Source organism: Haplochromis burtoni, unplaced genomic scaffold (assembly GCF_018398535.1).
Source record: "Haplochromis burtoni strain Fernald_Lab_line unplaced genomic scaffold, NCSU_Asbu1 Contig_128, whole genome shotgun sequence".
NCBI lineage: Eukaryota > Metazoa > Chordata > Actinopteri > Cichliformes > Cichlidae > Haplochromis > Haplochromis burtoni.
Genome location: NW_024582489.1, coordinates 1,335,407 through 1,351,905, shown reverse-complemented (window position 1 = coordinate 1,351,905; position 16,499 = coordinate 1,335,407). Strand labels below are relative to the sequence as shown.

At 42.6% G+C, this 16,499-nt stretch overlaps 2 protein-coding genes across 3 annotated transcripts in view; one reads left to right on the top strand and one right to left on the bottom strand.

Annotated features, from left to right (window-relative positions):
• The first annotated feature begins 795 nt into the window (after positions 1-795).
• dnajc30b (DnaJ (Hsp40) homolog, subfamily C, member 30b) lies at positions 796-3,890 on the top strand. Its single transcript, XM_005929942.3, has one exon. It carries the CDS (start codon positions 835-837, stop codon positions 1,960-1,962), a length of 1,128 nt encoding a protein of 375 aa, XP_005930004.1. The 5' UTR covers positions 796-834; the 3' UTR covers positions 1,963-3,890.
• Positions 3,891-4,916: 1,026 nt separating this feature from the next.
• LOC102293189 (SH2B adapter protein 2) overlaps positions 4,917-16,499 on the bottom strand; it is a 30,605-nt gene continuing 19,022 nt past the window's right edge. For both annotated transcript variants that reach the window (XM_042224098.1, XM_042224097.1), the window contains exons 3-9: positions 12,592-12,693; positions 12,261-12,352; positions 11,776-11,876; positions 11,510-11,671; positions 11,185-11,387; positions 10,487-10,661; positions 4,917-8,499 (exon numbers count right to left, since the gene is read on the bottom strand). In XM_042224098.1, coding sequence (XP_042080032.1) covers positions 8,165-8,499; positions 10,487-10,661; positions 11,185-11,387; positions 11,510-11,671; positions 11,776-11,876; positions 12,261-12,352; positions 12,592-12,693 — 1,170 coding nt within the window. In that variant the 3' untranslated portion in view covers positions 4,917-8,164. The remainder of the gene's footprint in view (positions 8,500-10,486; positions 10,662-11,184; positions 11,388-11,509; positions 11,672-11,775; positions 11,877-12,260; positions 12,353-12,591; positions 12,694-16,499) is intronic.

Genomic DNA, 16,499 nt, shown 5'->3' with positions numbered 1-16,499 from the left:
AATCTGGATCTTGGATCTTTCGACTTTAATCTAGCACATTCTTTTATTATTGCTGTTGATTTTGAGAGGGCAACATTTTGAGACAAATCTCAAATAATAATATTTGTAGATTAACTGTAATGAAAAAATCAGATTTAAATCAGATTTATTGCCATATTTTTAATACTATATTTATTACATTATTATAATCACTAATTATAATCATTTTTGGCCTTCCATATCATCACCAACTTACTGTTTATTTTTAATATATCTGTTCATCGTGCTGCATCTTTGTGATATGATTTATTGTCTATTTGTTGCACCTTTATCCAGGTTCTCATTCCTCTTGACTCCAACAAAAACAGGAACTTTATGCAGAAACTAATTCATTCATGAAATCCTCTTATCTGTCTTACTTTGCATCCAGAGAGATAGAAACCCTTTCCTCTATAAAATTCACGTTTAATTAATCACACAGTAACAAAGTTGGAATTATCTTATCAAAGGTTGTGACGCTGTTGCATGGGTAGCTACTCTGTCTTTTACATTACAAAAGAAAATAAAAATAATGTTTAAGAATAAGAAATTGTCATTTCATTAAAAGAAAAGGACTTAAATTAAATCTCTCTCAAATTTTGTTACATTGTAGAAGATAAAGATAATCAATTGTCCTAATTTCCTTTAATTTTACACGAGAAATAAAGTGTTAATGTTGATCTTTATGTTGCTGGTGCTCTGCTAAATGATTGGTCGGTTGTGTTTGACTACTTCCTGTAAACATTGGCTCTGATTGGGTCCTCTTTCTCTCACGCGCCGGATGCTGCAGCTGTTTTCCGGCCCCTGCTCGGTAAAATGGCAGAGGTCGGTCAAAGGCTGGGGAATGGAGTTTACCGGCTGTCTGCTCTCAAAACCAGCCAGAATCGAGCCGTGTGCCCCGGAGCAAGTCCCGGGTGTCTTATAACAAACCATGCCTTCGTTTCCGGTCGGGTTACAGAGAAATCAGTCCAGTGTGGACGTGTAGTTCAGTCAGCTTCAGAAAGCACAGAAACACTTCTCAGGTCAGAGAAAGTTTCCACAGTGAAGGAAAGCGGGAGTCAGGTTTTGGAGAGTGCGGCTGTCTCCGGTTTCACCGAATTTTTAGAAAGCACGGGGAGCCTGCGAGCTCATAAAGCTGCTCTTTTCCTCCAGAAGAAGCTGCTGCTTTGCAGGATGAGACTGTGGACGACAGCAGCTGTCTCCATCCACCCTGACGCCTTCAGGTCCCCCCAACAGCACCGAGCTCTCTGCACGCTTACCTTCATCTTGGCAGATCCTGGATCAGACAGGCTGGGAAGTGGACACGGACTGAGATGTCTGAATCTGCTCCATGACGCCCTGAAGTCAAGTTTCACAGCAGCTAGAAGCTACAGCTGGAGGTCAGAAGACGCTCCTCTGCTGCACAGGAGCAGGACTGCCTATTATGACATCCTCAAAGTGTCTCTCAGTGCCACGCAGTCTCAGATCAAGACGGCTTACTACAAGCAATCCTTCATCTACCACCCTGACAAGAACCCCGGGAGCAAGGAGGCCACACAGCGCTTCTCTGATATCAGCGAGGCTTACACCGTGCTGGGAAACATCAGCCTGAGGAGGAAGTACGACCGCGGCATCCTGAGCCGGGCAGACATCCAAAATGCAGGCAGACCCTCCAGCAAGGAGGCTTCCAGCAGATCCACAGGCTCCCAACAAAAACCTCAGCAGAGAGCCAGACAGTTCTCCCAACCTGGAGGGAGGCCCATATTTGATTTTGATGCCTTTTATCAGGCTCACTACGGGGAGCAGCTGCAGAGAGAGAAGGACCAGAGAGCCAGGAAGCAGCGGATGGAGGAGGAGCTGAAGAAGCATCATAGCAGGTGGAGGCAGAAGAAAATGATGGAGGTGGCTGTGGTAATGCTGCTGGCCATGGCAGGGCTAATTATTATCAATGTCAACGGGCCTTGAAATAGAAGCGGCAGCCGGAGGCTGCACTTTATGACTCTCAGGGTGAGGAGGTGGAGACGGGAAGTGTTTGCACAGTTGCTGACAGCTGAAGAGGTTCAGTTGTTTTCAGGAGTAAACAAACCGTCTCACTCGGATTATTTAAGCTGTTTCAAGCAGCAACTTGTTAGGCTCCATGTCTGTACTGTATACTGATTGCTTAAAAACATGGGTTCATTTCTCAAGTCTTCGATTGAAAAAAACCCCAAAAGAGTTCTTGCTTTTCACAGTCGTTCCTCCTGTTCATGCTTAGTAATGAAAAAAAAAAGACCAGGCTTCATTTTAATAGTTCACAGGACATAGAATTGACCTTTAAATCACGCATGATGTGTTTTTATTGTAAGCAATGTTGGACAAAAGCCCCAGTTTTCCCCTTCCAGTCAAAAAACTGAAGCTAAAATGAGCCTTCAGCTGTCCCCATTTCAAAGAGGATGTCCTCTTGAAAGACAGGCTCTTTTGTTGGCAGCTCACTATTTCTATATCTGCCTGAGCTCAGGGTGGAACTGCTTTTCAGGGAAACAAAGAGACTGGGTTTTGAAGGTTTTGAAAGTTCATTTAAGAAGAGGATTGCTTAAATCCAACAACCTGTGCCTACGCTAAGTGGAAAATCAGGTTGTGCATTTGTCTGAATGTCCCTTTTTTTTGTATGTATTGGTTCATTGTGAGCACTATGCACACATGGTGTGAACACGTCCTTAATGACCAGTGTAAACATGAGGAATGATTACAGAAAGCAAAACCTGGTTGAGACAGGCAGGGATGCTGTACGACAACAACTGAATGTTTCAGTTTCTCCACCTGTAGAAGGGCGATGGATCGAAGGCAGTGGAAACTGTAAACCACCCCACAGGTTGGGGACTTGAATGTAAATCAGGGGTGTCAAAGTCATTGTAGTCACCGGCAGCCCATTTTGATCCACAGTCGGATGATTGGAGCGAAACCCGCATTAAACACCACAGTGGACCTGCAAAAGCACAAAACCTTCACATGTAGCTGTTGTAACTAACAAAAGCAACAATAACTTTGACCCATTTTCACTCATGTACAGTGATGTTTGTGGATTTTATGAACAAGTTAAAGATGTCGCTGCTGTCCTGTAGTGTAATGGTTCGTGTTACCAGGGCCCTGCATTTGACACCCCTGATACACTCAGTGTATGGGTGATGTCCTCATTACCTCATTTCATGTTTTTATGTCTTAAGAGGTCAAAGCTCCAACAACACCTGTAGTATTAAGATTACCCTGATGAAGCAGGCTGGTAAAAATCACAAAGCTGTTCTTTATACTGCAAATGTTGCTGGAGCTTTGACTTCTTTGGACCCTTTTTCTTTTCTGTGCATCTATGAAATCGGTGTAGAAACATGTTGCAAACCATGTACCTGGCATAGACTTGGGTTAGTCTTTCTAGCACCTATACTATTTTCTGTAGTAGCAGGCTGAAGTCAGACAGCTTTTGGTGGTTCAGGTTGATTTCTGTCTATCAAACTTCTGCAAAAGGACGAAGATCATTCAACTTGTCCTTCCTGTATAATGCACAATTCTTTTGGCCTTCCTTATACTCCAGCTCTGTAATGTGGAAAAATCACTTGAAGATTATGGAAGCCTTTTTTTGTCCCACTGGGGAAAAAAAAGATTTGGTACCACATATATATTTTTTGCCATACATAAGTCAAAATTTAAAATTACAATCTTGTTACTTATTTTGACTTTTCAGTGGCAAAAACAAGTTTCCATATAAGATTAAGCTGGTATTAGTTGCATTACATACTTGCACCTCCTTCCATGTATTTCAGTGTAAATATGTTCATGTATTGTAAAATTAAAATTTAAAGTCGATTATTATGTGTGAGGAAAGCTCCAGTACGAAAAATACAATAAAACTGTGCAGTGCATCCCTTTTCTTCCTGACTGATTCAGCATCAGGGCAGAGTCTGTTCCAGCTGCCAGAAGCAGAGGACAACAACACGGAGGGCTAACACAGAGGGACAAGCACTCATATTCACATTCACACCTATGACCAATTTAGAATTACACGTTACTCTAACATGCATGTGTAAAGGGAGAGAACCTAAAAAGGTACAGAGATAAAGTCCCCGGCCAAAGAACTCAAACCCTTCTTGTATTCTCGCTGTGAGTTAAAAGCGCTGCAGTTACCTAATAACTACCTGAGCCGAGGATTCAGCCCAGCTTAGAAGCGATTACGTTTTAGTTTGGCCCTGAATCCAGATTTCTTTTTCCTTGTGAGATAACTGTATCATGTCCTCATGAATAGAAATTAATAATAAAAAATGCATTATATGATACTGCATTGGTGTTTGCAGGAAAATAATTACTACTTAGATACTATGTGCACAGAGCACCCGTGTTTGTCCCCCCTAATGTTACAAGAGCTGACCTGTAGAGGGCATCTGAGCACAATGAAATGATCACTAGGTTACAGCTGGAGGCCTGACAGGCTCCCAGAGGCTCTTTGTGTGAGTATGAATGCATGCAAGCTGTAACATATTAAAGACATAAAAGCACTACAAATATTGACTCATGTCTTTAACTTGTTGTCTAGCATAAGTCAAACATTTGTAGACTGTGGCTTTTTAAATTGAGATCACTGGCTACCCTGATGAGTTTACGTGGGGAGCATGAAAGTATGGCAGGTCATTTTATGTCAGCCGTAGAGCTTAATTATAGCATAAAGGTGGGTGGTTACGTTAAATATAAACACACAAACAGCGAGCAAACCCACGGTACATATGAGTTTTCATACCTCTGTTAACACAGACTCATAAGTAGGTCTCTTTTTGTCTCTGTGCTACTTTCGGCACTTCATGAGAATATGTTTGTTGAAACTCTCAAGTCTGTTACCTGCCTGAACTTTTGACCTGTGACGTCTCAGCGGGAATAACTGGAGAAAGCGTGCAAAAGTTTGTTCACATTTTATTCACAGAAATATAAAGTAGTATGTCAAGTACATCACTTTGTACAAAATTGCACAGACTCTTCAAAACTCAGCCAGACAACAGAAAAACTCGGCTGTAGGAGTGTTAAGAAAATAAAAGGGAGACGATGAGTAATCTGCGATATGTGAGATGGCTTTCTTGCAAACAAACAAGAAGAATCAATCAATTGTACATAAGTAAGACTCAATAGGAAAAATGTAATTTTACAACGGCTGAGGAATAAATATGTCTCAAAAATAGGATTCAAATTGGCACATGAACCGCTCCGTCCGCTCCTCGACTGCAATCACCTGTGAGGCTAAATGGCCGCGCTTGAAGGGGCAGTTAACGCTTGATATGTTTATTACAACTGAAGAAAAGTGTTGCATATGTGCCACCTGTTACAAACAGCTGCTCGCTTGGCTGTTGCACTGTCTGTTTTTTATGCTTTAAGGAGAAAGAAAAAAAAAAAGACTGACATGTTAGGAAATATGCTTGTTCACTGCCTTGCCAAGAGATTGCTGAGATGACTGACAGGAAATGTGAAGCTGCAGTTGCCAAATTTATCTTTTAGATTATTCATTAGAATAAGAGCGTAACAGGCAGAAATCTAGAAGGAAAAAACTCCTCATCTGCCCTCTGTAATCTAAGAGCCTTTCATCTGATGAGCACAAGCATATGCACGTACTTTGAAGGGTTCTGCTTAATCTACTATGCCAACACTTTCCAGATGGACTTAAAATTCTCTATACTGCACAGTTAATCTGGCCTGAAAATACCTGTGATTGGACAAAGTCTCCCTACCACAGGTTAGAGTTTTTAAACCTTCAAAACAAAGCCATGAGAGATGCAGGAATCCAATCATAGTTTTCTTGGATTATTGCTCACTGGTGTCAAAATCATGTTGCCTGCCCCAGTTTTAAGACTGGAGGTAAAGAGGGTTCAGCTAAGATAGGCTGACTCCATTAGAGGTGACAATATCCATCTATGAGCTTCTCCGAGGCTCATTTATGTCTCCTTTATTTAGCACAAATCCCAAACTGCAAGTGTGTGCTCTGTTTGGGCGAGCTTGCAGGTTGCTTGGAAAGTAGCTCCAGCCAAAAATTAGTCCAGCATGCAATCAGAACATATTGTTGTACATGTTACACAAGCGAGTCTTGGCCAGGAAAACTGCTCCCTGTGTTTCCAGTCTTTGATTTAAATTAGCTACCTGTTGGCAGCGTGGCTTCACAGGAAACAGAACTTCCTGAACTACGGGGCACTTGCAAGATAGCCCAGAATCAACTTTGGTCCTGTGGTAGCTGTAACATTCATGTGGCCAAAAAGAATTTCAAATTTTGACCATGTTTTTGAAAAAAGTGTCTGACACCATAGATATAGTTCAGTTTTTACTTTCCAGAGGGTCACCTAGTGACAAGTCTGGTTTCCAGACATCAAATAAGCACCGTGTGATTTCTACCAGCAATCACCTGACAACAGTCACCACTTACCACAATAACCGACTGCTTTTTACACTCAGGCGAGTTTCTGTTTTAGTTTGACTACAGTGCTAATGTCAGTCCGAGTCACAGCTTTGGAAACACGCCTCCGAGGGAGGATGTCCTGTCATAAATCCCGTGTGGCTCTAGCTTGCAACGAGCAAAATCTGTTCCACTGTAAGAAAATCAAAATGACTGACAGTAATTTTCCGAAAATTGAAATGATCTGGCGCAGGTCCAAATAAGTTCTGCTAACGTTTAGCTCTGTTCTGTCCCATTCATTGAACGCTTTGCTGCTTTTCACTCTCCAATGTAAGTATAACAGAGGCAGTGATAGGAAGTGACGGGGCTCTGGTGGTATTACACTAATTAGTTATTAGCAATATTTCCAAAAATGTCACACTTTTCCTTTTGTGAAAATGATGTTTTTCTTGAATAATTTTCTGCATAAAGCTTATTCCCATGTCGGCACAAATTAAAGCAGTGATGCCATATCTGTCCATTCAAGCATGGCCATGTAGTACCCTTTATTTAACTAGCTGTGTCATTCCAGGTCACACCCAAAAGCTCACCTGCAGGCCACATATACAGTGTACAATACTGCTACCATTCAAAACAACATGTCCCAAGTCCCTCCGATAAATGCTGGATTTGGTATAATTATATTTTCAAGGCATTACTTTAATGTGATCTATATAAACAGGATATCTAATCTACAGGTTATTCATATGCTGAGCGTGAATACAGAACCGTCACCAGATGGAGGGACCCCGAAAACCATGTTTCAGAAACACTACTGTAGCACACCGATCATCGAAAAATATTTGCACTCTACTACACCACCACACACTCATAGAAATACCCCAGTAGGACGACAAAATTGGAGCCACGCTTCCCTGTTCGTGCAGACTTCTATTGTTCATGTTCCATTTAAACAGCTTTAAACTGATTTGTAACACAACATATGACCGTGTGTGTCTGTGTAGAAGAAAATGCTCTCAGTATGCAGATATGCAGGTTCGGTATGTTTCAAACAGTAAATTAATCAGATAATTGTCAGGCACTAAGACCCTTTAGGCTGTACATGTTTGGGGAAAAACATCTCCGAGCTAACACTAACACACCCATGATTGCTGTACTTATGTTAGTGGAGAGCAAAGACCCAGAGCAGGACTCTGTAGGGAAAGCCCACAGGGAAAGTGAGGATATCCGGGACGGGCTCAAAGCAGCTTTACAAACATTAACAGAGCTCATAAGGGAGGGGCTGTTTCTTCGGGGTCATTTTAAACTCACAAGCCTTCGGCAGGGTGGTGACACGGGCTCTGCTCCCAGGGAACTATGGGTAAGGGTGAACGGGAAGTGGTCAGTAGAGATGAATCAAAGCCATATGACTCTACTGGATGACTTCCTCTTTCTTTCTCCACCTACGATTACATTCACCACAGCCTTTTTCTGTTTTTTTTAAACAGCTTCTTCTCAACCTCAACCCATCCTTTCCTACCTGTAGCCCTCACTGTCTCCCATTAACCGGCATCCACAGAGAAATCCACAGAGGCGGAGGGTTTTTATGAGCATGGCCACGCTGCTAAGGATCATTATCATCCCATCCCTTGTCAAATCAGAGGAACAGGAAATTGCCTTGAAATAAAAACCGACAAACTGGACGATTAGTGATCCAGTGATTTGGAACATTTTCATCATCAGCAGAGGAGAGCCCAATGTAGCTTCCAACTTTCTGGACCTGGCCTGGGTCATTTAGTAGAAAGAGTACTGGTTCTCCACAGCTCGGGCCCTGCGAGTCCCATCAGCATCATGATAGTCATCAGATGTACCACTAGAGGCCTCCAGCAGACGTTCAGAGCTATTGCTCCGGCTCTGCAAGCCTCCACCTACTCCTCCTCCAGTACCTGGGTCGCTGCGGGAGAGGGAGGGAAGGGCGGTGGGTGAGGAGGAGGTGCTTGAGGAAAGTGGGGCATCAGATGGAGGCCCCGTAGGTGCTGCGATTCCAGGAAGGTGAAGAGCTGGCTGGGCTGAATCTGTTCGGCACATTGCATCCCTGGATGGAGTAAGGACTGGAGGCGAGGTCACATCTGTAGGAGATTGTGGGGAGAAGAAAGGGATCCTTTTAATAGAGGACATATTAATTATACAGAATATTCTGTGTTGCTGCTATTTGTTTGCTGGCTTCCACTAAGAGAGTTGCTTGTAAAAAGCTTCTTCACAGAGCAGTGTGTAAACACAGGCGGTGCGAACCTCCTTTATTATCCTTTCTCTCAGAGGGCAATAACACCGACAACACTGTTGCCAAAGACACGCCTGACCAGCGTATCAATAAAGTCTTTTACACCCTGAATCAAACCCTCACTGTGTGTGTGTGTGTGCGTGTGTCTGTCAATGAGTGCGTGAGTGTGTGCAGCATTTGAGGAAACAGAGGACTTCTTTGTGACCACCAGAGTGGCTAGGAGCCGGAGTCTCGGCCTGCATGCAAAACTCCTGCGGTATAATCGCCCCCTCACTCTCCTGTACAGGAGGGCATTTATCCCATGCCAGGAGAGTGGAGGGCAGAAGGTGGGGGTGGGTCTTTTAAATCCAGTATTGTTTACATCTGTGTTTACCAGCTTGCAGTTTTCGAATTCTCTGCCTTTGCTGGTGCATTGCAGTGTATCCTGTTATATTACCTAAATCAGATCTGTGGAGTAATGACGCCACTGGTTTGACTTTACACTTTACAGTTACAGATTTATTACAGTTAAGAGTTTAGGTCCAAGCTTATCGATTGCCACAAATATTCTACGTATAAAACTGGTGAGTGAATCCTTCCTAGAGCCGACAGCTGGATGGTGAACGGGTTGAAACAGCTGGCAGAAAAGCAAGGCAGCAGTGAGCAGATGGGAAATTCTGCAGCATAAATAGTATAATATGTTACGTGTATATGATGCAGTGGAGCTCAAGTTGCTCGCCTGAACTAGTTTGCAGGGTTCATGTGATAAACAGTGAGATATAAACAGGTCCAAAGCTCCACAGGAAACCTTACGTGGAGTCTGAGTTCATAACAACCTAATAATCATTAGTGTTAATGATTATTAGGTTTGTGAGTAAAAATTCAGCAAATTAGCAGCTAAAATTATATTTGCCACTTTATTAGGTACATCTGTTCAACTGCTCATTAATGAAAATATCCAGTTGCCTGATTACATGGCAGCTACTCAGTGCATTTAGGCATGTAGAGATGGCACGGCTGAGATCACCAGCTGAAGTCCAAACTGAGCATCAGAAAGGGGAAGAAAGGTGATTTAAGTGACTTTGAGCATGGCACAGTGTTGCTGCCAGATGGGCTGCCCTCGTTATTTCAGAAACTCCAGATCCACTGGAATATTTTCCCACAACCATCTCTAGGTTTACAAAGAAACATACAAAATCCAGTGAGTGATCAGAGAAGAGTGGTCAGACTGCTTTTCGCTGATAGGAAGGCAACAGTTACTTAAATAACCACTTTTTACAACTAAGGAATGCAGAAGACCATATCTGAGTGCACAACACAACAAAACTTGAAGCAGAAGTCCACACCAGGTAACATTCATGTCAGCTAAGAACAGGAATTTCTATAAAGATGGGAAAAATGTTGTCTGGTCTAATGAATAAACAATATGAAAACATGGATCCATCCTGCCTTGCATAAATTGTTCATCGTGGTGTTGGTGTAATAGCAGGGAGATATTTTCTTGGTACACTTTAGGCACCTTAGTAGCAACTGTTCATCATTTAAACACAACAGCCTAGCTGAGTACTGCTGTTGACCATGTCCATCCCCTTATGACCACAGTGTAGCCATTTCTGAAGGAACCAGCAAGTTAATGCACCATATCACAAGGTTCAGACCATCTCACTTCGGTTTCTTGGACATAGCAATGAGTTCACTGCATTCAAATCACCAGATCTCAGGCCAACAGAGCACCATTTTGGACGTGGTGTAGCAGGAGACTCACATCACGGGAAAGTACTAGTACTAGAAGGTATACCAAATAAAGTAAACGTCGAGTGTACACAACATGTGTTGTAAGTTACTGCACTGATTACCTGTGTTTGAGCTCCGCTGCACTTGTACATAGGAGCGTAATGTGATGTCAGCTGAGCCTCCAGATTCAAGGGGGATGGGGTGGGCGTGGAAGTGTCGCAGCATGTCCGATACGGTGTGGAACCAGAGGTGGTGGACGTGGCACTGCCCATTCTCATTAACTGACAGACGCAAGTGCTGGTAGGGAGAGTGGAAAGGTGGAGGGTGGGGGGCATTAACAAGTAGAGAGAGGAAGTAGAGAAAGAAGAGGAGAAAAACGAGAGACAAAGCAAAGTGCGAGACAAAGTGAGCATCAGAAACAATCAGACAAACCAGACCAAGATAGAGGTCAGGACATTATTTGAGAGACTTATTGCTGTGGCAGACCGCCCAAGGCTGACACCAGAGGAAGAGGTGGCAGCTGAAACTTCCTCAGCACTGCCGGCTGGCAGGATGTGATGTGCAGGGATCATGTTACATAAGAGAACATAAAACATTGACATTACTGCAGCTTTTCCAGAGCCTGAGCAACTGCAGTCCCCAGAATTCACAGAACAAAACAATATGCATGTCATTAAGTTAAAGCTGCCAATTTTTTTTAATTAACGAAAATAAAAAATAAACATTTATTTTTTCCAGCTCACCAGATAAAACTGAAATCATTTCCAATGTGCAAGTTTCAGTCACATGACATTGCAGATCGTCCATCTACTCATCTCACCTTGGCTTTGCCCTGGAAGTTGAAGGTGAGGACGTACTCGCCCGGACGCGTCTCGCTTTGACGAATCACAAACAGCCCGTGGCTTCTCGCCCCACCGGCAAGCACCAGCTGAGCTGCACGTACGCGGGACAGCGTGCCATGGAACCACGGGTAACCTGCCAAACTGGCATCTCCATCTGAGTCTTTTGATCCTTCACTGCCACCTAAGCAGCGTCACAGGAGAAACCATGGTTTATTTTTCCCCATCTGTAATTTTCTCATGTTTATTTTCTCGTAAAGCTGCTTGGATCACCCTGTAAGGAAAATAAAATGAATTCATCATTACCTGCAGAGGAATTGGAGCCCTGGGCCTCTGGGGATTGGAGGAAGCGCTCTAAAGGCATGTGAGATGGGTGCTGGGTGAAAGGAGGTTCCCTGCAACGGACTGAGGAGGTGCTGTAATGCTCTGCTGCTGTAGAGCACGATCTCTCTGGAGCACGGTACACTCCTAAACATGTTTTTATACATTATTGTATTGGTCAGTGTCAAAACATGTTCACGTTATGTTACACAGTGCTGCATCGGAGACTAAAAACAAGTCTCTACGCTCACCCTCAGAAAGCAGCTCGCAGCTGCAAGAGGCCACCATGGAGCACTCTTTGGAGGCCTGACCATGAGGACAGGACGCCAACTCGATGTCATCGCCGCTGTCACTGTACACAAGCAGTTGGGTCAGAAGAACCGCAGGAACGTATACACATCCACACACATGAGCAAACAAACATCAGTGAGTCCTAACAGACGACTCTACACAAATCCTACAAGCACCTACACAAGCGACCTTTCTGTTTATGTCCTGAGCTGCACTGACAAATGTCCACTCGTCCAAGAAACTGGGCAGGAATGTCCGCGGTGCAAGCTCGCCCATGTTTATGCTCAAGAAAGTTGTCAAAAACTCTAGTAATTGGATGATTAATGACTGTGTGTGTTCACCCTCCTCCCCCTTTTCCCGTCCACTCTTTCCTCCGCCCCCGCTTCCGTCCCTCTCTCCTTCTTTCCATCTTCAGTCAACAGCAAATATTTATCTGGTGGTTTACCCGGGGTCTATGCAGTCCTGGATGTCAGCAACCCACGAGTTTTTCTGCAGCGAGTCGATGGTTTCCAGGATGTATTCTCCCCCGTTTTCCACCTGTGGAAGCAGCCAAAAACTGCAGTCATACACCGAGCTGTGTTCAGTGCACCACGTCAAAGCAAAAAAAGAAAACCCCACCAAAAAACAGGTGAAGTGGAACTTGACTTCAGCAAAGTCATGGTGTACTTGATTTGCATACCAGACGTTTTTTAAGTTCTGTTTCATATGTAGGGTTTTTCAGTGTTATTGATGTTAAGCAGGAAGTTGTTGTGCACAAATATTTGTGTATTTTCTACCTTAAGAACAAACGTGTTGTCCTTGTCAGGCATCTCCAGCGGCATGGTGGTCCGCACCTCCACAATGGCTGATAAAGGGATGCTAACTTTGGGCTTTGAGGACTACAACATACAAACAGACGCATATTAAAAATAGTGCACATACTAAAGGCATAAAGTAAGCTTGTTGACACCAGTGAGTCCCAACAGGTCAGTCAGGACTGAGCCACGGTTGGTAAGATGAAGGTGTTGGAACCAAATAAATGCATATGCTAATATACAATAAGTTCATTTTTTAAAATGCTCTTTAACATTTGCCTCCAAAAACTAAGGACACAATCTAAAGTGGGAAAGTTGCTTCTGAACTACTCATACTTTCTGTTGCAGACATGTAAAACGTCCTTCCGTTGTGTTCTGAAATTGTGAACCAAGCCCTGTTTCAGATGACCTTAGACTATAAAAGTCCTGCCTCTTGTTTGCAAATCATTGGATTCAGCAGCACGTTTAATTCTGTAAAAACAGCTATATCTATATATATATATATATATATATATATATATATATATAGATATATATATATATATATATATATATATATATATATATATATATATATATATATATATATATATATATATATATATATATATATATATATATATATATATATATATATCTATATATCTATATATCTATATATCTATATATATCTATATCTATATCTATATATATATATATAGATATATATATAGATATATATATATATAATTTCAACCCCAGAAAACAAATTGCATCTCTGTCTGTGTGGCAGTCGAGTTTTATGCCAGTGTACTATTACCCAAAGCAGAGGAGGCAAATATAATTGGTCCAAAGTTAAAAAGAAAAACATTGGGTTACATCCTACAGGAGGTAACTGCAACACTTGTAAAAGTAGAAACTGTGTATTTTTCTAGCTTTAAATTAGTAGTGTGGTAGTTTAAATAGTACCACTTCACCACTTTACCCCCTCTCTTTAGTGTGAAACACACAAAGATAACTTTTCCAAACCCTCAAACTTCGCTCTCATACATGATAATTAAGGGGCAACATGCAGTCACAACATTTGGTTCAGCCTTAGCAGTACACCCACAGATTAAATAGTACAGCTCAGTTGAAATTAACATTCATTTAAATAACTTTTAAATATCTCCATGGCTCAGATTTTATGCAGTATCTCATTTCAAAGCCTGTTTTTTGGCGATTATTCCTGCTGGCTGACTAACAAATACGACACAGGAAGGCTTTATAAAAGCGTGAACACAGAAAACATGCTGGCCTCATGTTCCCCCTCTGCAGAGAGTTGGATCCAGATGACAATCGCAGCAGATCCGGTGAATGTGTGCCGAGGTAGTGAGCCGTGAGCTGTTTCTGTGTGTTTCAGGAAAGGCGGAGTGGGAAGAGGCTGACTGACTGATGGTCAGTCGGAGGCTTTTATCAGCTGATCTGTCTGGAGAAAACACCGTCTTCATCTTGATCCACCTGTGCAGCTGGCTCTCGTCCCCGCCCACTATCCCTCTCTTTGGATCAGATGTCAAAAACCATTTCCTGTAATAAACTATTTCCTGTGCAATCTAAGTGGGCTCCGTCTGTTGAAAAGCCAACCAGTGCACATAGCAGTTTGTGCTTAAAACTCGAGTAGTGTGTGGTTATTATCTGAGATAAGTGAGAAAAGTGACTTTGAAAAGGGGGCTTGGCTTCTTTCAAGGGCATAGAAGGCTCTGAGTTGGTATAATGACAGGACGTAAAACAGTTTGAAACAAGACGAATGCATGCATGCAACAGCTTTCCCTGACTGCTGTGTATATGTGCATTACTGTGTTTCTATATTAGTCACTTTCCTGAAAGTAAAGGCTCTGATAAATAAATATTTAGCATTTCACAATGAATAATGCATGAAATGAAAGCTGCAGTAGTGACCAAAAGTACACACATGTTTTTACTTATTTTCTGCCCGTACAAATACAGTTACAATGGTGGATGCTGATATTAAATAATGCAAAAGATTCAGAAAATGAGGTCAGCATATAACTAATCCCTTGTAGCCAATAGCTGAGGCTTAAAGTGATAGAAGATAAAACAGCTTGTTTCAGATAAACTGAGCAGCTTGTCCTAGTATAAAATAAACATGGACTGTTTTGAACTATGAATCATGCAAAGCTACTCTAGTGAAGTGCACCTCTCCTTCTCCTAACATACGAGGTTTTAAATAACCAGGCCCCATCTTTTATTGAAGGCCTCATAGTACCATAGCACCCCTATAGACCACTTTGCGTTCATACTGGTAGTTTTCTTGTGGTTTGTAGGATATTTAAAAGTAGAATGGGAGGCAGAGCCTTCAGCTTTCAGGCTCATCTTCTGTGGAACCAGCTTCCAGTTTGGATTCAGGAGACATTTACCCTCTCTATTTTTGAGATTAGGCTTAAAACATTCATTTTTGATAGAGCTTATAGTTAGGGCTGGATCACGTGTGCCTGAATCCTCCCTTAGTAACCCTGCAACAGGCCTAGGCTGCTGGGGGCTTCCCATGATGCACTGAGTGTTTCTTTGTCACTCACTTCTTTTCACTCTCTGTGTAATTGTACACCACTTTGCATTTCATCAATAGTTATTGTTAATTTTTGGCTCTCCTCTACAGTGTGTCTTTTGTCCCGTCTTCCTCCCTGAGCCTGGTTTTGTCTGAGGTTTCTTCCTGTTAAAATGGACGTTTTCCTTCCCACTGTCACCAAGTGTTTGCTCACAGGGAGTCATCAGATCACTGTATCATTGTAGAGGCTTTACCTTACAATGTAAAACGCCTTGAGGCAACTGTGGCTGTGATTTGGTGCTATATAAATAAAACTGAATTCAACTTAACTGAATAAATAATGTGGAGCTAAAAATAAGCACAATAGTTCCACCTTTAAAGCTGGTCCTTAGGTTAACTGCCTCTGCTGCTACTCTTCCTCTTTAGTTTGTGCAGGTTAGTTTTGTGGTGCGAACCAGAGCGGGTTATCTCAGGCATTGCTGCTGTGTCATAATGCAGGCAGCGAAAGCGTGCTGCAGTGTGCCGTCTCTGCCACACAGAGCAGCCAGCAGATAGATGGACCTGACAGGGACGGAGCTGGAGTCAGAGACAGGAGCGGGCAAGAGTGAGATTTTATGAGTCAGTTTATCTTTCATGCACTGTTGACTCTGCACTGTTATGACTTGTACTGCGCGAATACGATGGCAGTGATAAAGCAAGTCAGAGAGTTGCAGAGCAGGACCGTCGAAATGCATGTGTTTAATTAATCTGTCATCAAGGCTGTAACCGCCGCTCTGAAGTCTCAGGCTTGTTCACAGCTGATAATAATTTTCCCAGTTTGGATGTTAATAGAAGTTAACAGATGAAACTGCTTTAGAGCCGTCATTACGTTTTTTTGTTCTTTTTGTAGTTCTTAGCAACTTGGCAGAGTTCGAGTGACTGACAAAACTATTTTGGTTCCCATTTTCAGTTGGTCACTGCTGACAGTTTGCCAAAGGCGCGGAAGCGATCGATATTTTTTTTTTGCACATGAAAGGGAAACTTTGTGATCCCCTCACCTTATAGAAGTCAATGTAAGAGCTTCCTCTCTCCCTCTCTTTCCCACAGTCTCAGCTTTTCTACTTTCATACCCCCCCACGTCTGCATCCCACCTGTCCTTACCCCTCTCCCCCATATTCCCACCAGCCATGATCAAAGGACAGTGGCAGATTTACACACAATCAGCTGCACAGCCTTGTGGCCTACTTGAGGTCAGGGGCAATGATCTGGAAATCCCATATAGACAAATGTGAAGGGTGTGTGCACACACGTGAGCGCGTGGTTTGAACTGTGTCGTTCTGCGTCAGCAGGGCTGGATCGCCCAACTAAATTTAAAACTAGAATTTAG